The 25068-nt window shown below is 54.2% G+C and overlaps 1 protein-coding gene across 1 annotated transcript in view; it reads right to left on the reverse strand.

Annotated features, from left to right (window-relative positions):
• The window catches only part of PRSS12 (serine protease 12), a 56192-nt gene extending 35597 nt beyond the window's left edge, over nt 1–20595 (reverse strand). Inside the window, exons 1-2 of the mRNA XM_045586044.1 lie at nt 20016–20595; nt 3046–3202 (exon numbers count right to left, since the gene is read on the reverse strand). Coding sequence (XP_045442000.1) covers nt 3046–3202; nt 20016–20490 — 632 coding nt within the window. The 5' untranslated portion in view covers nt 20491–20595. The remainder of the gene's footprint in view (nt 1–3045; nt 3203–20015) is intronic.
• Nucleotides 20596–25068: the final 4473 nt, after the last annotated feature.

Genomic DNA, 25068 nt, shown 5'->3' on the forward strand with positions numbered 1-25068 from the left:
GGTTCGATTCCCAGTCAGCACACCTGTCTGGGCTGCAGTCTCAATCCCTGGATCCCCAGTAAGGGGCGTGCAGGAGGCAGCCGTTCAATGATTCTCATCATTGATGTTCCTATCTATTTTTCCCTTGCCCTTCCTCTCAATAAAAACATTTTTTAAATCTAGTCTTAAAAATGTAAGGATTAGTAAGTTTTCTCAGGAAAAGCTAGCTGGCCTCATTCCTGACCATCCAAAGACAGCGACCACAATGACCTCACAGTGCCCGCCACACGCCGAGACTCAGTCCTGCAGACGCAGGCTCGGTCTCGCTATGCCAGTCCACACGTGGACTGGGAACCCACACTGAGACACTGAGGCCCGGGTCAGCGGGCAGGGAAGGCGGGCAATGTCCTTTCCAGGCGGCCCAGGGCTGCTCCTGCATCCGGGTGGGAGGTGAGAGGCGAGCATGTCACCTGGGGGGACTTCTGGCCACAACACGCCTGATGGACCCCACAGCCCGAGGCTCCTGTCAGGGTTAACACTGACCCAGGAGGGGGACGCTGTGCAGCACACGAGGCTGGGCCCCTCTGTAACGGCTGTCACTGTCACAGCGTGGGCTCTGGCCCGGGAGAGACCTCAGGGGCCGTGCAGCCAGGGAGGACGCGGCCGACCAGCCACCACGTGCCAGGATGTCAGGCTGTGCGGCAGCTCCGGACCTGAGTGTGAGGCACCAGACACCGTCAGGAATGGTCATTTGTGATAAGCGTCATCTGGCTACGCAGCACAATGTTCTTATTGTAAGAGATGCCTACGGGAGTCTCCAGAGGTAAAATGTCTGCTTTTACTTTAAAATAAACACAGAGTTTTTAAAAAGAGACGGGTGATTTACAGAAACAACTGCCAAACACAAACGAATGGAGACAGTTCACATTCCAAAGATGACCACCGTCAGAGAGCGTCCCTGACAGCTGTGCACACAGCCCCCAACGGCATGAAAGAGCGTCTTTTCATGGCTTTTCAGTGGAGAAGCCCAATGTCAGGGAAAATATCAGATTCTAAAAGCCCCCCTAACAGAATTCCAGAGACACCTCAGCTGGATGCACCTGTGCCCAGAACCACTGGAGGGGAGGGCGGACTTGGGGCTGTGTCCGGGCAGGGAGCACGGCCTGACACAGTCTCTGGGCTCCCCCACACTTCCCCGCCCTGGAGCCATCTCCACCGCACACCAACCAACAGCGTCTGTTCTGCACACACCGACAGGCAAGGAAGCAGAGGTCAAAGTTCAGATGTCTGGGGGAGAAGCTGGACGCTATGGGGTCATCATGTGGTTGACTGACAGGTCTCTGTGACTGACAGGTCTCTGTGGTTGACAAGTCTCTGTGGCTGATAGGTCTCTGTGGCTGACAGGTCTCTGTGGCTGACTGACAGGTCTCTGTGGCTGACTGACAGGTCTCTGTGGCTGACTGACAGGTCTCTGTGGCTGACAGGTCTCTGTGGCTGCCGGGAACAACACAAAGCTACTGTGAGAAGCAGTGCAAGGCTCAGCTTCTCTGGGTGTACCAGGTGTTCAGGTTAATAATGCAGATTTTGTAACCAAAGAAAACATGGTAATTTCAAGAGAAACATCAAAAGTGCTTTTTTCAAAGTAATGTCCAGCGCTAGCTACCCATTTCCCCATCTTCCAGGTAATTTTTGGATACCGTCCCAATAGAACTGTTCTTGTTTCGAAGCAAACCATTCAGAGACCCAATTTTCCACTTCTTCGTACGTTTGAAGTGCTGCTCAGACAGTGTGTGTGCCATTGATCGGAACAAGTGGTCATCTGAAGGAGCGGGGTCTGGTGAATACGGCGGGTGGGTTCTTACTCTCCAGGCAAGATCTTTTAACGTGTCTTCAACTGGTTTTGAAGTGTGTGATGGTGAGTCATCATGAAGCAAAATTACTTTTCGTGTCCTCTGGCACATTCTGGTCATTTCACAATCAAAGCATGGTTCCAATTGATTATTTGTTGTCAGTAGCAATCAGTATTAATGGTTTCAACTGGTTTTAGCTCATAATACACCACACCTTCCTGGTCCCACCAAATGCAGAGCATTGTCTTCTTTCTGAAGCAATTTGGCCTTGCAGTTGATGTTGATGGTTGACCTGGATCAACTGATGGTTTTGTGCATTTGGGATTCTCAAAATAAATCCATTTTCATCGCCAGTGGATGCAAAAAAAAGACTTTCTTTCATGCCGTTGAAGCAACATTTTACTGATAACTTTTCAGTTTTTCATTTGTCTTTCATTCAGTTGAGGTGGCACCCATTTTCTTTCCTTTAAAATCTTCCCCATTGCTTATAATTGATTGGAAATTGTGTGCTGAGCAACGTTTAATCTTTCTGCAAATTGTAAGCTTGACAGCATCTTCATCCAATAATGCTTGTCATTGTCGGTCTTCAACCTTTTTCGGTTGGTCTGGACGTTCTTTGTCTTTCACATCGAAATCATCACTTTTAAAGCACTTAAACCAGCATTCACAAGTATCTTGAGATGGAGCATGTTCACCATAAGCTTCCCAAAGTATAACTTTTTCTTCAAAATAATGAATTAAAACTTCCCACAAATGCTTTTTTTTTTTTTTTGGCACAAAATTCTACATTTTCTAAGCATATGAATAACTATGATGTTAACACCTCCAGCAAATTTGACATATGGAGTTTTGAAACTTGCTGTCAATACAACAAAATAACATACATATCAAATCGCATATATATCAACATATGTGTAACTCCATCTATTGAAAAAAATCCGCATCATTAAAGTCCTGGGAGCTCGGGGAAAACGGGGGGCCGAGGAGCAGCACACGGAGCTCTGATAGAACGGGGGCCGCGGAGCAGCACACGGAGCTCTGACAGGACGGGGGCCGCGGAGCATGCGTCCTCCGTGGGGAACCCGCAGCCTGTAGGAAGCGCAAAGTGGGCATTCCCCACTCGCTTGGGACGTGCAGTTTGAACACAGCACCTGGCGACGGGCCGGGAAATGCTAGGCTCAAACGTTAAAGAAAAGGAACAGGAGGGGAGACCCACCTGAGGCCCAGCTGCCGGCAGACCACCTCCGCGTCCGCATCGTCCCACTGGTCGTCGCAGACGGTGCCCCACTGGCCGGCATGGCGGACCTCCACGCGGCCCTCGTGCCCGCTGCTCCCGCCGGCGAGGCGCAGGACGGGGGAGGCAGAGCCTGTGCCTGGGAAACCAAAGGCAGTAATAAAATAATAATAATAATAATAGTAATAATAATAGTAATAGTGCAGACATATTTACCAAGGCACTTCCCTGAGGTGGCCACACTCACCAGTTCATGGTCACCTCACCAATTAAAACACTCCTCACGACACCCTCCCCACCGACACACGCCCACTGACACGCTCTACTGACCCTCTCCACCGACACGCACCCACTAACACGCTCCCCAATGACACACACCCACTGACACGCTCCCCAATGACACGCTCCCACTGACACGCTCTACTGACACTCTCCACCGACACGCTCCCACTGACACGCTGCCCAATGACACGCTCCCCACCGACACGCACCCACTGACACGCTCCCCAATGAAACGCACCCACTGACACGCTCCCCAGTGACACGCTACCAAATGACACACTCTACTGACGCTCTCCACCGACACGGTCCCCGTTGACACGGTCCCCGCTGACACGCTCCCCACTGACACGCTCTACTGACACTTTCCACCGACACACGCACCCACTGACACGCTCCCCACTGACACGCACCCACTGACACGCTCCCTGCTAACACACTCCCCAAAGTCACGCTACCAACTGACACGTGCAGGACTTCAGAGTCCGAGTGAGGAGCAGTGCAGTCCGGAGAGCACAGCACAGCGGGACGCCTCGGAATGCACGTGGGACGCAGCGGGCGCCTGCTGTTTTGGGGATGAAGGCTGTGATGTGTTAAAGGGTCAGAACAGGCAGGGTCCCTAATTGGAGGCTTAGTTGCACCTCCTGCCAAGTGCTAACCAGCGAGCCGCAGGGACGCTCTGGCTGGCCGGGCCCGGGCTCCCTGCACGGCGCCGGATGAGTGCGCGTCCAGCACCAGCCCGAGCTCTGAGCAGGCTCGGCCCGCGCGCTCGGCACATACTCAGGTCTCCCGCGTGCGCTTGTGCAGTTCACGGGACCTTATTTGCAAAAGAATAAAGACCGGCTTAATAAGCACAGCTGTTCTCAGCATCGTGTATTGCTTCCTATAATTAACTGAAGGCCCAATTATGGTAGGAAACAAATTTCTTAGGTTATGTGTATTTTTCCTTGAAAAAGCTTGGCAAATACAGAAAAATGATTTTTAAAATGTGCTTCTTAAATCATATTCTCTCGTGCTTCCCCTCCCCCTCACACTGTGGTAAGCTTAGAGATCACAGAAAACAAATATTCTCAGAGGAAATTTAAAATCACCTACAACCCAGGACCATTATGGCCCATCACCTTGCATTTTTAATGTGTTTTCTTTGAAAGCCTGTGGTTTTTCTGGTTGTATGAGTTATTGTGAAAATGGAGAAAAGCTCAAGGACAAAGCATCCCACATCCTCCCAACACACACACACCACCGGACAGAGGGCTCCCGGGAGCAGCTGGCAGACGAGTGAACCCTCGCGGTTTCCGGCGGCCGCTGCTCCCCGCCAGCGCCCCCTGTCCTCCACATGCGGCAGGGGGGTGGGGGGGGGCGGCAGTCCAGGGGACGAGGCCCAAAGGCACTCTCCCAGCGGGACATGCAGGACGGGCTGCCAGGGGCCTGAGGCGAACTCAGCGTCCCCTGCTTCCAGCTGTGTGCTCACAGTCTCGTCAGCTCACCCTAAGAGCACCTTCTCGTTCTCACTTCAAGTTCAACTGCCTATGTTTCACATGTGGCGATAAGTGACCTTAACTCTATCTGCGACCAGAGTTTAAACAAGTGGATTGCTTTCAGAGAGTAGGAAGAATTTTTTAAGAAGTAGAGAAACACCCTAAAAGCAAAAGGATAATTGTTTTTAAGGTTTTCTTACCTCACTCCCTGAAAATGTAACATTTCACGTGTGGGTGAGCACAGAATGCGAGCGGTGAGCTGGGAAAAGCAGCGCTCTGTGCAGCCCGTCCGCACGCTCCAGGCAGCAATGCCAACACAGGGAGGGGCAGGGAGGGAAGATACAAGACAGCGGGGTGGCACCCGCCCGCCTGCCAGGAGCGGGCTACGGCGCTGAGAGTGCACCACAGCCTCCCCTCACCGGGTCCCTGCAGTTCTGGGCGGGCGCCTTGCCCCTCCGCCTGACACCTGCACTCACACAGACCCGCTGCCTGGGCACCTGCACGCTGCTGTCTCCAGCACAACCAGACAGGGATTCTGTGACGGTGTGGACAGTGTGGCGGCCTGGGCTGTGATCGCCCATTAAAATACACCTTGGTCCCCAGAAAACCCATCAGCCTCTGTACAGCAGCTGCTCCCTCCTCTACTTCCTGCCCTCTGAGCACAGGCCGGCGTGGACTGAAACCATTCTGCCGGGCACCTTGTGCCCAGTACCTGGTACTTAACAAAATCAGTACCCAAGGGGGCAAGTCACCCTGTGAAACCCACGGGGAACACGGTACAGGATCACCTTTCACCTTTCACCTTTCACCCCTGGTGAGCACAGCTTGTGGGCGCTGCACTCACAGCTGGCCTCCAGCTGACTTCCTATGGCGAATCCATCATGGTTTCCCGCCACCAAAGGACGTGTTTCCTGCACAGCACACTCTGTTCCTGTCAGCCAGTCAGGCCAAACGGGAAGCATGCTGAGTGCGAGGCCGAACGGCATCCACAGGGAGACCCTCTCCCGTGAAGACGGACGGACCGAAGAGGGTGAGCCTGGCTCACGCCTGTCCTCACTCTGGGAAGCGGGGTGACAGAGACACAGTCGTACCCGGGGCAGGATGACAGCTCCACGGAAGGCAAACACGAGTGACACCTCTCGGGGGAAGCCGAGCACCAGGCGGCCGCCGCTCCGGAGGCCCCCCCCCCGGGGGGCGCCCCGGGAAGACCAGGTGCTCTCCTCACCGAGACCGGAACCCGGCCCCCGGACAGACAGTGGCGTGCTGGGCGACTCCCTTCCTTCAGGAAGTACAATGATTGGTGTTAGTCTGCTTGTTGCTTTACTGTCTCTATATCTACCTTTTGGTTCATCAATATGTACACAGATAATAATTGAATAAAAAAAATGGGGGAAAAATGATTGGTGTTAGGTTTATCGAAGGTGGGTGCACTTTCATCAAATCACCTGGATTTCAAAAAATGGAAGAAATCCATAGAGATGGATGTGAAGCTCGTGGGTTACACAAGTTTCAGGAAATCACAACCCGGTGCGTTACCCACACCATCTTCCCCGTCACTCCTGAGCCCCAGGATGCATGTGCCTCACAGCCATGGAGCTTTCAGGAGAGCAGGCAGACACGCCGATGTAGGGGGGCGGGCAGTGGGCGGAGCAGGTGGCGCACAGTGAGGCCCGGAGCCGCTGCCTGGCTCAGATGGCGCGGCTGGGCCGCCTGCTCTGCCTGCTGAGGAGGAAAAGGAGAGGTGGGACCTGAAAAGTCGTTCCCACGCCAGCACTTGAGCCCAGCATCTCAGAATGATTGTCACCGCTGTGTCTAAGCGACACCTATCAAGAGAGGCATTCACACTCAAAGCCTTCTACACAGGATGTGCCAGCATGCCTTTGAAACCAATTAATAAATCAATAACATGCAGGTAACCTCTGCGTTTTAACACTTCTAATGGACGTGCTTTTACAGATTGATACTACATTTAAAATAGATGAGGGTATCTGATTAACATGGTCTTCCACACAGCAGCTTCCACCCACAGGCAGTACATGTGTGGAGCACATCTGCATCATGGCTGTCCCGCCGGCAAGGAGTGTGAGCTCCGCTCGCCCTCCTGGGCGGGTTTACAGCGGGCACCGGGGCTGTGAGCACGGGCCTGCCCGTGTGTGCCCAGGTCGCCACACCGCTTCCAGGAGGAAGGCTGCATGTGTGCCCCCTCAGGGTCAGGCAGCCAGAGGCGGGGAGGAGGACGCGGCATCACGCACAGTGGTCGCCACGGTCTGAGGCGGAGGCAGCCTGGCCAGCCTCCAGCCCCTCGTCCCTGAGCTTCTCAGCGGCTGTGCAGGTGCCGAGAGCCGGCTGCGCTGAGCTGCACCTGCTGACGGCGGACACCTGCAGCCTCACCCGCCGCCCTTCAACCAGGGAGCACAGTGCGGGCAGCTCTGCAGTGCACCCGCATGGCAGCGACTCCCTCTCTCTCCCTCAGAACTCACCCAGCGGCCTGCACCCAACACTACATCCCAATACCACATCCCAACACACATCCCCACACACATCCCCACACCGCATCCCCACACCGCATCCCAACACCGCATCCCCACACCGCATCCCCACACCGCATCCCCACACCGCATCCCCACACCCACATTCCAACACCGCATCCCCACACCGCATCCCAACACACATCCTCACACTGCATCCCCACACGCATCCCCACACCGCATCCCAACACCCACATTCCAACACCGCATCCCAACACCCACATTCCAACACCGCATCCCAACACCGCATCCCCACACCGCATCCCCACACCGCATCCCAACACCGCATCCCAACACACACATTCCAACACCGCATCCCAACACCGCATCCCCACACCGCATCCCCACACCGCATCCCAACACCGCATCCCAACACCCACATTCCAACACCGCATCCCAACACCGCATCCCAGCACTGCATCCCCACACGCATCCCCACACCGCATCCCAACACCCACATTCCAACACCGCATCCCCACACCGCATCCCAACACCGCATCCCAACACCCACATTCCAACACCGCATCCCCACACCGCATCCCAACACCGCATCCCAACACCCACATTCCAACACCGCATCCCCACACCGCATCCCAACACCGCATCCCAACACCGCATCCCAAAACCGCATCCCCACACCGCATCCCCACACCGCATCCCCACACCGCATCCCAACACTGCATCCCAACACCGCATCCCAACACCGCATCCCAGCACTGCATCCCAACACCGCATCCCAACACCGCATCCCAACACTGCATCCCAACACCGCATCCCAACACCGCATCCCCACACCGCATCCCAACACCGCATCCCCACACCGCATCCCAACACCGCATCCCAACACACACATTCCAACACCACATCCCAACACCGCATCCCAACACCGCATCCCAACACACACATTCCAACACACACATCCCAACACACATATCCCCAACACTACATCCCCACACCACATCCCCACACCACATCCCAACACCACATCCCAACACCACATCCCCAACACACACATCCCCAACACACACACATCCCCAACACCACATCCCAACACACACATCCCAACACCACATCCCAACACCACATCCCCAACACACACATCCCAACACCGCATCCCAACACACATATCCCCAACACACACATCCCCACACCACATCCCAACACCGCATCCCAACACCACATCCCCAACACACACACATCCCCAAAACACATCCCAACACCACATCCCAACACCACATCCCAACACCACATCCCCAACACCACATCCCAACACACACATCCCAACACCACATCCCAACACACACATCCCAACACACACATCCCAACACACACATCCCCAACACACACATCCCCACACACACATCCCCAACACACACATTCCAACACACACATCCCCCCACACACATCCCCAACACACACATTCCAACACACACATCCCCACACACACATCCCCAACACCACATCCCCACACACATCCCCAACACACACACATCCCCCATACCACCTCCCCAACACACACATATCCCCACACACAAATCCCCAACACACACATCATCCCTACACACACATCCCCACACACACATCCCCAACACACACATCCCCAGCACCACATCCCCAACACACCATCCCCACACACAAATTCCCAACACACACATCCCAACACCACATCCCAAAACCACATCCCCAACACACACATCCCCAACACAAACATCCCAACATCAAATCTCAACACCACATCCCAACACACACATCCCAACACACGCATCCACACACACACATCCCCCCACACACATCACAATGACACATCCCAACGTCAACATCCCCAACACACCCATCCCCAACACACACATCCCAACACCACATCTCAACATACACATCCCAACACCACATCCCAACACACACATCCCCAACACACACACATCCCCAACACACACATCCCCACACACATCCGAACACACACATCCCAACACACACATCCCAACGCCAACATCCCCAACACATTTCCAATGCTCACTCCTTCCCAGCAGTGCCCTCCACATGTTCACCCTTTCCTCAAGGATGGCCACAGCAATCCCTAATGTATTCTGAGACATCTACCTGGAACCCAGAGTATTTCTTAATGGTATATAGTTCCATGAGGTTCCCATTTCTTCTAACAATTTTTTCAAAGTGTCTTTTGTGTGTTTTTTTCTTTTTTTAATAAATCTTTATTGTTCATATTATTACAAATGTTCCTCTTCCCCCCCCTCCGTTGCTCTCCTCCACCAGGTTCCCACCCCACCCTCTGCCCTTTCCCCACCCCCAATTTTCCTCATCCATTGGTGCATAGTTTATATTCAGTCTCTTCCCACACCCCTTTTCCCCCTTTTCCCCAAGAATCGTCAGTTCACTCCCCTTCCATACCTCTGATTCTATTATATTCAACAGTTAATATTGTTCATTAGATTTTTTTTTTAATTTCCTTGGTTTTTAGATTCACTTGTTGATAGTTACGTATTTGTTGTTCATAATTTTTTATCTTTATTTACTTTCTCTTCCGAAAGAACCCCCTTCAGCAATTCATATAATTCTGGTTTGGTGGTGATGAACACCTTTAGCTTTTTAAAATTTTTATTAGTGAAGGTCTTTATCTGGCCTTCGATTCTGAGTGATAGCTTTGTTGGATAGATTATTTTTGGCTGTAGGTTCTTACTATTCATCACCTTGAGTATTTCTTGCCATTCCCATCTGGCCTGCATGGTTTCTGTTGAGAAATCAGCTGACAATCGTATAGGTGCTCCTTTATAGGTAACTACCTGCTTTGCTCTTGCTGCTTTTAATATTCTCTCTTTGTCTTTTACTCTTGGAATTTTAATTATGATGTGTCTTGGTGTGGTATTCTTTTGATTCCTTTTGTTTGGAGATCTGTGCGCTTCCTGGACTTGTAAGTCTAATTCTTTCACCAGGTGGGGGAAGTTTTCTGTCACTATTTCTTTCAGTATGTTTTCGATATCTTGCTTTCTCTCATCTTCTGGGACCCCCATAATTCTGATGTTGGTTCGCTTGAAGTTGTCCCAGAGGTTTCTTACATTATCTTCAACTTTCTGGATTCTCTTGCCTTCTTGCTTCTGCGGAGGAGTGTCTTCTGGCTCTTTATGTTCCAAATCTTTGACTTGATACTTGCGATCTTCCATTCTGTCTTTAGCACTCTGTATAATATTTTTTTATTTCAGACAATGTATTCTTTATTTCTTGTTGATCCCTTATTATTTCTTGTTGATCCTTTATTGATTCCTTATTAATTCTAGTTGATCCCTTTTCATGTCCTCATAGGTCTTATCGACCTTTTCTAGGAAATTCTTGAAAAACCTTATAAGCGTAGATTTGAACTCTATATCCAGTCGCTTTTTGTCCTCCATTTCTTTCATTTGTGATCTTTTTCTTTGTCTCTGCATTTTCACAGCTTCCCTGAGTTGGTAGCCTTAAAAGTCTCTGTGTTCTGCTTGGATGTAGTTTCAGGGTGGAGCCTACAGCCTTGGCTTCCCTCAGCCCCACCCTATGCGGCTCCTGAGTCTCAGTATTCCTTAGGGTCCTTCAGTACTCGTTGTAAGCACCTCTTGGTAGCAGGCAAAAATAGATGCCCTCTATTTTCGCCTGCTACCAAACAGTCTAGTCTCTCCCCCAATGAGCCCAGAACTGGGGTTCAGTTCAGTCGGAAGTGGACTTGGAAGTGGGGTTCAGAGCAGTCTGGAGCTTTTGTCTCCTTCCCACCAGGGCAATCCCGCAGCACAGCCAACGGTCCCTTCTCTGCACGCAACGTGCGTGCCTCCGGGACCTCCTTTTGCCGCTCCCCTGGGATTCCGCCTCACAGCCCCGGCTCCCTCTGTACGAGCCTGGGTCCCCAAGGTCTGGCCTAGAACTGGGGTTCAGCGCTGTTGGGTCTGGGGTTCATCACAGTTGGAACTTTTATCTCCTTCCAACTAAGGAACACCAGCCAGGCACTCAGCCGCCCCTCCTCTCCAGCTCCGTCCTCTCCACGTGCACCCTGTATCTCCATACCTTAGGCTTTTACAGCTCCTCCACTCTTCCTTCTGGTTTTCTCTTTCCTTCTCGTTGTAGAATTTCCAGTCAGTCAACTTTCCTGTAGTTCTGGGTAATGTCCATTTTATATTTTAGTTGTATTTTATTGAAATTGTTGTGTGTGGCTGTGGTTCGGTGTTTACCTGTGCAGCCATCTTGGATTCTCCTTTTTGTGGTTTTTTTTGTTTGTTTGTTTTGTTTTTTAATCAATATAGCCCTAGCCTGGTGGCTTGGTTGGTTGAAGCATCTTCCCAAACAACAAGAAGGTTGTGGGTCCAATTCCCAAGTCAGGACACATGCCTAGGTTGCAGGTTTGTTCCCCAGCCTGGGCATTTTTGGGAGGCAACTCCAGCATGGGGGCAGACAGAGTCCCTCAGCCCAGCCTGCACCTTTTCGCATGATATGATGTGTTTATGGTAGGTGCAAAAAGACAATAGACAGGCTCAGTTAAGGTCAAGATTGACCTTTGTCAGGAAGATACCAGTCTAGAACATGACTACGCACCATAAACTGCTTTTAGATTAAAAAAAAAAAGTTTTTATTTCAGACCATCCTCTGAAGCTAATTGAGTTCTCCAAGTCTGCATGCCTCCCAAGTTGTTAGGTTAGCAGGTGGCCCCTTGCCCACACGATGGAGACCCTCAACACTGTCTTTCGTCTCCCTCGGTTGACTGTTGAGAACCCAGGCACCGAGCAGCTGCGGAGCCCGTTGTCTCCTGGATCCCCTGCACCCAGCTCCGAGCTCAGCAAAGAGCCGGCGATGCAGCAAGCAGCTGTTCCTGATGCAGGAGTCAGCCGCTTCACTCACACACACACACACACACACACACACACACACGCACACATGCACACACGCACACACGCCCTGCCGGCTCTGGCCATGCTGTGTGAACATGATGACAATCTGCCAGTGCTCCCTGGGGACCATCAGCCGCAGGAGCAAAGACAGGTAGGTGTGTCACACCAGCGGCTGCCTGGTTACGTCCAGCTTCTTCGCTCACTGGGTGGGTCTATATATTGACTGTGCCTGTTCCTATGGGTCGATAGGAACAGTCAATCTATAGAAGCTGGACACACTAGAGTCTGCCTGGTTCTCTGCGCTTGAGGCTGGTCCTCCAGGCGGCGCTGCTGTGTGAAGCATGTGTTGGCACAAATCTGTAAGTGCACAATTACCAGGTAAAAAGGGAATATATCCTCAGTTTCCTGAAAACAAAAGATGGAACAATAAAACAACCCAGAAGGATCACCACCTGGTGACCCCACTTCCATTGCCAACCTACTAACAGTAGCATTCCTCAGTAAAGAGCAATGTTTTTTGTTTGGCAAATGTCGCTCAGCTTTCACCATCTCTTATTGTCAGAACTTGAGCCCCTGCTTGCTCCCGCTCGCTCCTGCAGCCGAGGCCCAGCCTCGCTCCCTGGCCTCAGCCACGGCCTCTGGACCACCCCCATGATGTGTTTGTTCCCTACAGCCTACCTGACAGTACTAAGGCATAATTTTATCTCCAACTAAACTTCTCCATAACTGAAACCTGTTTAAGCATGGCGAAATAGATTTTATTGAAATCATGCCACATCAAGCCAAAACCGGTTTGGCTCAGTGGTAGAGCGTTGGTCTGTGGACTGAAAAGTCCCAGGTTCGATACTGGTCAAGGGCATGTACATTGGTTGTGGGCACATCCTTGGTAGGGGGTATGCAAGAGGCAGCTGGTCGATGTTTCTCTCTCATCGACGTTTCTAGCTCTCTATCTCTCTCTCTCTTTGTCTCTGTAAAAAAATCAATAAAAAGTATATTAAAAAAAAAAAAAAAAAGAAATCATGCCACATCAAAATGAAATAAGTTTTTAGCACAGAGAGCAGTCCCTGAGCCGAGGTCCCACCGGGCTTCATTTGCGTCCATCAGTTCCCATCGATAATTCATACTAAGTGCCATGTATTATTCATGTAGATGCCGACAGTACTGAGAAAAAAGTCCGAACTGCTCCAGCTCAAAATGAGAATGTAAACTCTGAACAGCAATCCTACCCATTTACATTGTCTTATTAGAAGCTTATAAATCTTTTTTTTTAAATATATTTTATTGATTTTGTACAGAGAGGAAGGGAGAGAGATAGAGAGCTAGAAACATCAATGATAGAGAGTCATCGATCAGCTGCCTCTTGCACACCCTACTGGGGATATGCCCGCAACCAAGGTACATGCCCCTGACCGGAATCGAACCCGAAACCTTTCAGTCCCCAAGCTGACGCTGTATCCATTGAGCCAAACCGGTCCCGGCAGAAGCTTATAAATCTTATCAATTATTCTTTGGTTTAAAACATTATACAGTACTAGTGGCCTGGTGCACAAAATTCATGTACATTAAAAGGAGATTAATTAGAGGAAATAATTTAATATTGCCATTTGCCCTTTCTCTATAAAAGAAGTGTCAGAGATGAAAGAAAATTAGTAAAATGTATATGAAAACCTTCCTCCTGTCAGAGTCGGGGATGCACCACAGGACCCAGAGTCAGGTCCCTAACCACCCACATGCACCTCAAAATCCCGTGAGATCCAAACCCTGTCGGCCCCTCCTCATTGGGCTAAATCCAGATCCGGCCAGTCCAATCCTTGTCAAACCCCGCTGGGCAGGGGTGTAGCCTCAGGTCCCCTGGCCCGGCGCCAGGATGGGGAGCATGACCTGAGGTCACCCAGCCCAGACAAGGGTGACCCCCATCAAGCCCTGCCAGGTGGGGGGGGGGGGGGCACAGCCTCAGGTCCCCTGGCCCAGCACTGGGAGGGGGCACAGCCTCAGGTCCCCCATCAAGCCCCACTGGGAGGGGTACAGCCTCAGGTCTCCCGTCAAGCTCCACTGGGAGGGGTACAGCCTCAGGTCTCCCGTCAAGCCCCACTGGGAGGGGTACAGCCTCAGGTCTCCCGTCAAGCCCCACTGGGAGGGGTACAGCCTCAGGTTCCCTGTCAAGCCCCATGGAGGCGGGGGAGGGCGTAACCTCAGGTCCCTGCTGATTGCCCATTAAGGCTCCTTATGAGAACTTGTCCTCAGCTGTGGGTGCAGCCATCTTTGTGATGGAATGATGGTCAATTTGCACATTCCCTCTGTATTATATAGGTTTATGCAAAAGAAGGAGATTCTCCACATTGTTAAGTTAGGTTATATTAACAATAAATGCATGTGCCACCCTATCAGAAAATTTCACAAACTGAAATTTCTGTGAAACTACTCACACATAAGCAAATGGTATGAGTGTGACCATTATACTGTCCATCACTGGGTAATGACATCACATGCTCCTGTCTCCCAGAGTAGCTGTCACAGGAAAGGTCATGAAAATGTTCAGGGTCCTGCTGACACTGGCCAGCTTGTGAGCGTTCCAACCAGAGGGCAGGCGATTTCTCAGACAGCCTTGTAGACTCTGCTCCCACTGTGAACTCGGCCAACACTTAGCCCTCTATCCTTGCCTTGTTACAGGAATCGGCAGTTTCCACTCTGTGATCCTAACTAAGGTATTGAGGCTGAATGTCCACGCATGGCTTGTCGGAGGAAAAACTCGCATTGCTTAGTGCTTTGCGTACAATAACTCTTATTAGTGCTGTGCTAATGTGAGGAGCGGGGAGAGGAAGATACTGCTCTAGAAAAGTGAGATGCTGAAGAAGCTACACAATTCCTGGCTTCCAAGTGTTCATTTCTGTGACACATGACCTGTTTAGTGCATGGTGTGCTCACCACCCAAAGTCAAATCACCTTTATCACCATATATTTGGCCCGCTTTACTCTTTACTATCTCCCCACCCCCGTCCCTCTCATAACCCCTATAACTGTGGTCTATGAGTTCCCATTTTATAGCCCACACATGAGTGAAATCATCTGGTTTTTATCTTTTTCTGACTCATTTCACTTAGCATGATATTTTCAAGATCCATCTATGTTGCAAATGGCGGTATTTCTCCTTTTATTTTTTATAAATGAGTAGTGTTGGATTGTATATATGTACCACATATTCTTTACCCAATTATCTACACAGGACACTTTGGTTGTTTCTATGTCTTGGCCACCATGAATAATGTTGTGATGAACACAGGAGTGAATATATATTTGCAAATAAATGTTTTTGCGTTTTTCAGGTAGATATCCAGAAGAGGGATTACTGGATCATATGCGAATTCTATTCTTAATTTTATGAGGAACCAGCATACTGTTTTCCACAATGGTTGTACCAGTTTACATTCCCACCAGCAGTGAATGAGGGTTCCTTTTCCTCCACAATCTCTCCAACACTTGTTATTACTTATCCTATACTAGGGGCCCAGTGCACAAAATTTGTGCACTGGGGGGGGGGGGGTTCCCTCAGTCCAACCTGCCCCCTCTCACATACTGGACGCCCTCAGGGGATGTCTTAAGCCACAGTCTGGACTCCCTTTGTGGGAGGCAACCTGACTGATCAGGAAAAGGCACCAGCCCATCACCCTACTGCTGCAGCCACTGCCAGTCACACAGCCACCAAGGTGTTTTCATCAACACGGACTCCAGTCCCTTCACCAAGAAAAAATGACAACTTTCTTTAGGCATTTTCAAGATGTGTCTTTCATAGGATATGCCTTCGTTCTTTCTTTCTTTCTTTCTTTTTTTCTTTCTTTCTTTACCTCGCCTGAGGATATGTTTCCATTGACTTTTAGAGAGTGTGGAAGAGAAAGGGAAAGACAGAGAGAAACATCAAAGTGAGAGGAACACTTTGATTGGTTGCCTCCTGAATAAGCCCTGATCTGGGCTCCAGCCAGGGAGGAGCCTGCAACCTAGGTACATGCCTTTGATCAGAATCGAACCGGACCCTGCAGTAGGTAGGCATTATCCACTGAGCCAAACCAGCTGGGGCAGGATATGACATTGCTCAGCCCTCTAGCAGCAGGCCTTCATTTTTTTTTTCTCCAGAAGTGTGGTGGAAAAACCCCAGATCACCTTTTCGGATTCTTATCACCCAAGTTACTAAGAATATTACCAGTGGCATACAGGGAGCTTAGCCAATGAGCAGTCAGAAAAGGTGTTTCCTCTGTAGTTCACACCAATCGCGGGCTGGGCCCTGCCCAGGCCTAAAGCCTCTGGCCGAAGCTTTATGCCTGGGCAGGGCCCTCCAGCTCCCTGTGAACACAGGCTCCGCCCCTGCCCAGGCCTGCCCAGGCCGAAAGCCTCTTGGGCAGGAGGGACCCGCAGCTCCTCCAGGTCTTACCTCACAGTGACCTGGGTGCGGCAATCTTGTTTGGGTTAATTTGCATAGTCACTCTGATTGGCATAGTGAAGGTATGGTCAATTTAAGATAATAAAAGGGTAATATGCAATTTTACCCTCCGCCCGGGGAATGACCAGTCACTATGACGTGCACTGACCACCAGGGAGCAGACACTCAGTGCAGGAGCTGCCCCAGGTGGCCAGTGTGCTCCCACAGCAGGGCTCCGCTCAGCCACAAGCTGGGCTGACAGCTGCAAGCACAGCGGCAGTGGTGGGGCCTCTGCCACCCCCTCAGCAGCGCTGAGGATGTCCGACTGCGGCTTAGGCTGCTCCCCGCAGGGAGCCGTAAGTGGGACATCCCCCACGGGCTCCTGGGCTGCCAAAGGGATATCTGACGGCCAGCTTAGGCCTGATCCCACAGAGATCGGACCTAAGCCATCAGTGGGACACCCCCCAAGGGCTCTTGGACTGCGAGATACCTCTGTGCGTGTACCCAGGTGGGCTCCGACTCCTCCGGGGTTTTCCCTGACAGTAACAAGGGGTCTTCAGCAGCTAAAGCACCTCGACTGAGCAGATCCAGGGATTATGTAATTGGGGCCACTGAAGGCGAGAGCCCAGGATGTGCATCATAGCAGGTCCCGGTGACCCTGGGCTCACAGTGAGCTCTCTGGGCTGCTGCCGGTGCTCCATTCCCCCATGGCCCTTCATGACTAACCGGCAAGCTTCCCTCGACCAGGGCCCAGGCATGGCCTTTCTCCTTCTCAGACACTCCTGCCCCGGAGTGCCCGGCCCTGCCCAGCTCACCTAGGCTTCCTGCTGCCCCGCCAGCTCCGCCTCACCCAGCTCTCCACCCCTGGCCACTTCCTCTTTCCCTGGAAGCAACTCTAGATGTGGCTCTGCCTCTGCTTACTTTTTAAAGGTGGGATCTCATTACTATACATTTTCTTTCCTTTTGTCCTCTTTGTTTTTTGTAAAAAGGAAAGGAAGACAAACCTGGATATTTGTAAATCATAAGAGACTAGAAATCTTATAACCTGGACCGAACACAATTCCCTTCCTCCTTCCTTTCATTCCAGTTAATCCTGAGGCTCCACAGGGAGGCCCTCAGGCCGGCCAGCATTGCTGTGTCTGCATACCTGATAGGGGGAGCAAAACGAGCTGGGGGTGCCGATGCGCTCCTGGCGATGCCGCCGTGAGAACTACACGAGGAAGCGGACACGCAGCACGCTCTGCCCGCGCCGCACAGATCGGCTGTTCTTCACCCGCTGGTGCTCAGAGCCATGGACCCTCGGAGGGAACCTGCTGTACCAGCCGCTCCTCTCCAGACCAGGCACCGAAGCCCGGGGGTCAGGAGCCAGGCCCAGCACCGCGCGGCTCCCACAGAGGCCGCGGACACCGAGCTTTCTAACACACAGTTCCATGTTCTTCCCACCGCCCGCGAGCTTAGCGCACGCTCCTGAGTCCAAGAAAGCCAGTCGTTTTCAAGGTATGATTTGTGCCCAACCAGTAAGCGAAGAGAAAATGACAGAATGAGTTATCAAGACCAAGTCTGTGAAAGCAGTTAAGTGAGCACACAGCTAACCGGTGGCTTTCCTGGTTTGGGGGGCAGGTGGGGGGCATTTACCTCCCCCCTGGGTGGTTTCTTTTGTTCCCCTGTGTTCAATTCCTTCACCCCACGACCTGGTGCTCTGGCTGGTGGGATGCAGCCATACTGAAGGCGTCGCAGGCTGTGCTGCCGTCCTCACCACTCGGCAGGCTCCCGGCCAGCGGCTCCGCAGGTGGCATGTGCAGGCAGAGAGAGAGCACCAGATCCCGACAGCCCCTAGCTGAGTCCCAGCGCTTCTTCCCTCCTCCTCCTGCACATGCACTCCGGACAGTAACAGCAGCCGGAAAATGAAAAACGGCCGCTGCTGTTAAACATGAGCTCTCACTACGCACAGCCTCTCGGGAACTGACGGGACAGCGCGAGGGCTCGGCCTGACACCGCCTCAGACGCTTCACAGCCACATTGGCATTCTGTCCACGGAACATGAGCACAGCGATGACTCATTCTGTAGGATGAAGGATAATGGTCTCACCCTGCCTCTCTATCTCCTTCCAGGCAGGGCACTGATGCAACAGAAGGCACAGATAAACAACCATTCGCTCGGGAAGGATGGCACGTCAAAGCTAGCCTCCAGGTTACCTCCGCCGAGCACAAAGCGCACATCTGTCAGAACCCCAGCCCATGGACCGCCCACAGCTTGTGTGGAGAGCAGCCTTTCTTTCTTTGTTTCTTTCTTCTTTTTTTCTCTTTCTTTCTTTTGAAAATTTAAATTTTGAAGGACGTAAGTTTTTCTTCCCAGCTACAAGAGGAGGAGAAGGAGGAGCAGGAGGAGGAGGAGGAGGATCAGGAGCAGGAGGAGGAACAGGAGCAGGAGCAGGAGGAACAGGAGCAGGAAGAGGAGGAGGAGGAGGAGGAGGAGGAGGAAGAGGAAGAAGAGGGGGAGGAGGAGCAGGAGGGGGGGAGGAGGGGGAGGAGGAGGAGGAGGAGGAGGAAGAGGAGGAGGAGGAGGAGGGAGAAGGAGGAAGAGGAGGAGAAGACTCTCATTCATATTAAACAAACTCCCAAGCTCAAAAGGAAGCAGCAGCTAAGGCAGGTGATTCACTTTCACTAGCTCTATCCAGGTGGCGCTTTCACCACCACAAACTAGAACACCTCACAGCCTTTCCTCACCGGCTCACCCGTCCCCACAAGCACACCTGCAGCAGTGCATCCTGAGGCCGCCCCTGACGCTGGCAAGCTGCTTCTTCCCGGAGACCCTTGCTGTTTCTCTTTCCCTCTTTTTCCCCCTCACTGATGATCCTGACCACACTCGCCCAGACCTGAACATCGTTCTGACAAGTTATATTTTGGCCCAGAAATACTGCCATACTTTCTCCAGTAGAGGTCAATGTTTGAAGTAAGGCAAAAGCTCTACATGTTTTCCAATAGGAGTCTGGGAAGGTGGAAAGGTATTGATTGTCATATTACATTTAATATTTCCCTTCCCAAAACAAGCAATTAAAAACGTGCCTCTTTTGCATAAATATTGTAACACCTTTAAGGCAAACTGATCTAGATAAGATCTAGATAAAGAACACACACACACACACACACACACACACACACACACACACACGGTGACCAGGAAAAAACAAGCAGAAACACATCCAGGCATCCAGAGCGCAGCCTGGCTGAGAAGCCATCGCCCTGGCGGCCGCAGAGCACACCTGGGGAAGGTACTGCCCAGGGACCGGCTGGGCTGGGGACTCAGGGCAGCCCGTTCCGCCGGGGACCGCCGCCCGCCACCCGCGCCTCTCCCTCTCCGGCGCCCACGCCCTCCTCTCGGGCGGTCCTCCCGGCTCACCGAGTCCGCAGGCGCAGTGGCCCCAGTCCCCGCGGCCCCGCGCGCTCCGGTAGAAGCACCAGGGCGGGCCCGCGCCGTCGGGGCTCCGGCAGAAGTTGTGGCGCTGCCCGCGCAGCGGAGCCCAGTCCGCGGGGGGCAGCCGCTCCAGGAGGGGCGGCACGTCCGCCCAGCGCAGACACGGGGCGCCCGCGGCCGTCACGTTGACCCAGGGCCCCCCCGCAGGGCAGGCCCCGGGGACCGTCGGGGGCCCGCGCTGCGCGTGGAGGGCCCGCGGAGGCTGCGCGCTGGGCGCCGGCTGCGGGTGCGGGTGCGGGGCGTGCGCCCGCGGGGTGGGGAGGCGGGAGGGAACCCGGGGGCCCGCGGGGGGCCGGTGGCCGTGGCGGTAGTGGAGGGGGTAGACGAGGACGGGGTCAGAGCCCACCACCCCGGGGAGCGCCCCTAGAATCACAGCCACCACGAAGCGAACGGGCGTCATGGTGCCGGAGCGGCGGAGTGCGGCCCATGCCCGCTCCGGGCTCCGCGGTCCGGAGGAGGAGGAGGAGGGGGCGGGGCTCAGCTCCCGGAGCCCCCCGCCCGCCCCCCGCCCCCGCCCTGCGCGGACCGCCGCCCTCCCCGCGCCCTCCCCGCGCCCTCCGCACGCCCTCCGCGCGCCCTCCGCGGAGCGCCGCCGGGGAGGACCGGCCGGCGGAGGGGAGGGGACCGGCGGGCGGAGGGGGGTGGCCGGCAGCAGAGCCGGAGCGCCACTCCCCCCTTTCCGCCCCCCCCCCCTCCCCCGGCTGCGGCGCGGTCTCCGATGGGCCCGCCGGCCGCCCAGACCCGCAGCGCAGGAGCCGAGCCGGGAGGGTGGCGGCGCGGGGCCGGTCCCGCCGCCCTGAGTGCCCACAGCGCGCGCCCGGCGTCCCCAGCCCGGCGCCCGGCCGGCAGCCCTCTCCCTGCCCCTGCTCAGGCCGCTTTATGTTTATCCAGAGCCTCCCGGACAAGCCCAGCACACAGTGAGGGGCCCAGCGGGTGAAGAGCCGCTTAGAGCCGCTGCTCCCGGAGGACATGGTGCTGGGCGCCGCCCACCCGCCAGGCCCAGCGGACACCGCTTATGACCCGCACGGGGCAGGGAGCCGAGCCGCTTCCCGCCGCCACTCTACCCCCTTCCCGGGGGCGGCACCGCTGTCCGGCTGTCCTGGGCCCTGTGAGGGCCTCTAACACCAGCTTTCCTGTCTGGCCGAGAGGCTTCTTCTGCTGCCTGCATCCCACCCCCACCGGACAGCCGCCCCCCTACACCTGCCCTTCTGGGGGGGGGGGGGGGCGGGTAGCTAAGCCTGAGAGCCGGCCCCCGCTGCCCTGCGGCTCGCCCTTCCTTCCCTGAGCCGCCAGCCAGGGCGCTGTTTAGGGTTTTAAGCCCCTGAGCTGCTGCCTGGAGGCCCCTGCAGGCTGTCCTGGCTGGGGCAGTGTGGGGACTCACCCCACGGCAGGCGCAGTGAGCCGGGCAGGAAACCTAGCACCGCTCACTGTCCTTACAACCTCGGCTTCCAGGGAAAACGCACCCACTCCCCACACCCAGCTCCAGCCGCCCATCTCAGTAACCTCTGCACAGCATGCCCTGAGGTGCCGCTTCAGCCCTACCAACGAACTCCACCGTTTCTCTCCTAACAAACACACTATTCTAGATGCTGTCACGGCGATGCTCGCACCCACTCTGGGCCCGGGCGAGCTGGCCTGTGGTGGGGAGGAGCACGGGAGCAGCCCCGGATGGAGGAGGACTCGCTTTAGGAGGGTGGGCAGCGTCACCAGCCACAGGTCCTGCGTGTGACAGTGACAGTTCTAAGGCGAACCACACTTCCTCCACTGCCTCTCCTCTGCCCCTCACTGCAGGCCCAGGGCAGGCTGGGGCGGGGCCTGGCTGGCAGAGCCCCTGCCCTCCCAACATACCCACCCGGCCCACCTCACCTCCGCTCCCACCCCCTGCTCTCTCCCCTCCTGGGGCACAGGCAAGCCCAGCCCCACAGCTCTGAGTGCTGAGGAGGGGAGTGGAGCAGTGAGGACAGAGGAGGCTGCTGAGGGGCTGCAGGTCCTGGGGCTGCTCCGCTGAATGGCCTCAGGCAGCCATGTGCTAGCCTGAGCTGCCCACAGAGCGGAGCATCTGGACGTCATCACTTACCCCGCAGTCCGTTCTCAGAAAACAGAGCGACGGCTCTGGAACGGGACATGAGCAGGGCGGGCCCTCGGCGTGGGCTCTGGCCTCTACCTCTCCGGCAGCCATGGCCTGTGCCCAGACTGCGGTGTGCGTATCACCCCCTCTGCCTGCATCCCGCCGCCTCCTCCGTCAGCCGTGCTGCCGCCTGGGGGGCAGGGCGTCCCATCCCACGCCTCTGCCAGGCCAGTGTGTGCTGTAGGGGTGTGGGGCGCCGGGAGGAATCCTCTCCTGCCCGCTCCTGCCTCCACTAGGCTCTGCCTAGCACACGCCCCTCAGCTTCCCACTCCCTCTCAGTCAAAGCTCAGGGGAAGGACTCCATCTTGTTAAAACTGTAAGAAGCCCACTGCCCCAACCTCTCCTAGCAACCAGGGAGGCCTGCACCGCCACCTGGGGTGGGAGGGTGGGGCAGGGGAGGCCCCGCGATCCCTCGTCCCCTCTGCCAGCGGATTCCATCAGGCACCCCTGTGGCTCCGGGGCCAGGCGCTCACCCAGCCTCAGCCCGAGACCGGGGCAGCAGTGGGCGTCTGGGAGTGGAAGGTCACCATACGTCAGCTTAGCTCTCCCCTGAGCCGGCTGTTCTAGAAGAAAAGTAGGTTTTATGGAGGTTTGGGGACAGCTTACTTCACATACATATGGGCTGAACTCCTGTGTAGTATGGCTTGGAAATATAACTGAGAGCATATTTTCTTTTACACCATTCCAAAAACCAATATATAAAATAACTCTGGGAAAGTTCCATTTACAGTTTGGGTGCTGCCTGCATTTGAGAAAGCCAAGAGTGATTAAACACATGGCATAACAGAGGTTTGCTGTACAGTCCCAGGCAGTCACATCAAGGGCTGGCTAGGGACTGTGGGAGGCGAAAGGTTACAAGACATGACCAGGACATCAGAGGAAGAAGCACAATAAAAGGACATATAATATCTGACAGTTTGATAAATAAAAGATCTAGCAAGTAGCAGTGAGTTGCTGGCTGAATGGCACAGTGACTCGGAGGCAGAGGCCGTCTGTGAGCAGGATGTCATGTTCATGCCCCTGCCTTATATTGGCCACACTCTTCTTCAACAGCCTTCAGCCATGAAGATGTCTGAGGCCTTGTGACAGCAACACCGCCCTGTGTGGGACCATCCTATCTAATAAAAGAGTATATGCAAATTAACTATCACTCCATCACACCCACAAGCCAATCAGGAGCGAGTGTGCAAATTAATTTAACCAAGATGGCTGTGGCCACAAAGAGAGCAGGAGAGAGGCTTGGGTTTCCCCTGTGATAGAGGAAGCCAAGCTTTCGGCACAACCTGGTCAGCCCAGGCCTCCACTCAATGGTACTAAGTTTCAATTCTTGAAGATAAATAAATCCCAGATACCAGGGCCTCTGCTTGGGTCACCAGGGGACATGGCTAGCCTGCAAACCCCCACAGGCCCCTTGCCCAGGCTTCCCCATACCCCAAGGGAACCCACACCCTGATCTGGGACACCCTTCAGGGCAAAACAGCTGGCCCCCACCCATGCACCAGGCCTCTATCCTATCTAATAAAAGAGTAATATGCAGATTGACCATCACTCCAACACACAAGATGGCTGCCCCCATGTGGTCAAAGACCCTGCCCCCATGTGGACACAAGATGACCACCACAAGATGTCCAGCAGGGGAGGGCAGTTGGGAGGGACCAGGCCTGCAAGGGAAGGCAGTTGGGGGGCAATTAAGCCTTCAGGGGAGGGCAGTTAGGGGTGACCGGGCCAGCAGAGGAGGGAAAATAGGCTGGCAGGGGCGCACCTAGGCATCAATCAGGCTGTCAGGGGAGTGGTTAGAGGGAGATCAGGCTGGCAGCAGAAGCAGTTAAGGGCAATCAGGAAGGCAGGCAGGCAAGCAGTTGGGAGCCAGCAGTCCTGGATTGTGAGAGAGATGTCCGACTGCCCATCGGGATCAGGTCTAAATGGGCAGTCTGACATCCCTTGAGGGGTCCCAGATTAGAGAGGGTGCAGGCTCAGCTGAGGGACACACCCCCTACATGAATTTCATGCACCAGGCCTCTAGTCTATAATAATAAAAGCATAATATGCTAATTAGACCAGATGACTGAACAGCTTAACGACCATTCAGACAACCTTCCAGACTAAGCTGGGGCTGCGAGGGCCAAGCCTCTTGCACGAATTTCCTGTATCAAGCCTCTGGTCTCTCTCTATAAAAGCCTAAGTGACTGGTAGCTATGATACGCACTGACCACCAGGGGGCAGCCGCTAACACAGGAGCTGCCCTCTGGTGGTCAGTGCGCTCCCACAGCGGGAGTGCCGCTCAGTGGACCAGCAGGCGCCAGAAGTGAGGGTTATGAGCCCAACTTCTAGCACCTGTTGGTCAGCTGAGCGGTGCCTCTGCAGAAGCACTATGAGTGGCAGCGGCAGGAGCAGCATGGCACCTGGCCTGGGCTCGGGCTCCTCCCTGGCCGCCTGCCGCTTTACACACTATCACATCCCGTGGAGGATGTCGGAGCGCCGGTTTAGGCTCCATGCCACCAGGCCTGAGGGGATCTGCCCAAAACTGGCAGTCCAACATCTTCTGAGGGATCCTGGATTGCAGGCTAGGCTGAGGGACCTCACCAGTGCACGAATCCATGCACCTGGCCTCTAGTCTACTTATAATAATAAAAGCATAATATGCTAATTATGCCAGGCAGCTGAACGTCCTTCTGGACTTGGCTATGAGGACCGAAGGCAGGCAGCTGCAGTGAGCAGCGGTGGCAGCAGCAGCAGGTGAGGGGAAGGGCGCCTTTCCTTGATCATCCTGGTCACCTCCACAGAGGGAGGCCAGACTGTGGCTTAGGCCCACTCCCAGGAGCAGGTCTAAGCCATCAGTAGGACACCCCC

Source organism: Pipistrellus kuhlii, unplaced genomic scaffold, assembly GCF_014108245.1.
Source record: "Pipistrellus kuhlii isolate mPipKuh1 unplaced genomic scaffold, mPipKuh1.p scaffold_m20_p_21, whole genome shotgun sequence".
In the NCBI taxonomy this organism is placed as follows: Eukaryota; Metazoa; Chordata; class Mammalia; order Chiroptera; family Vespertilionidae; genus Pipistrellus; species Pipistrellus kuhlii.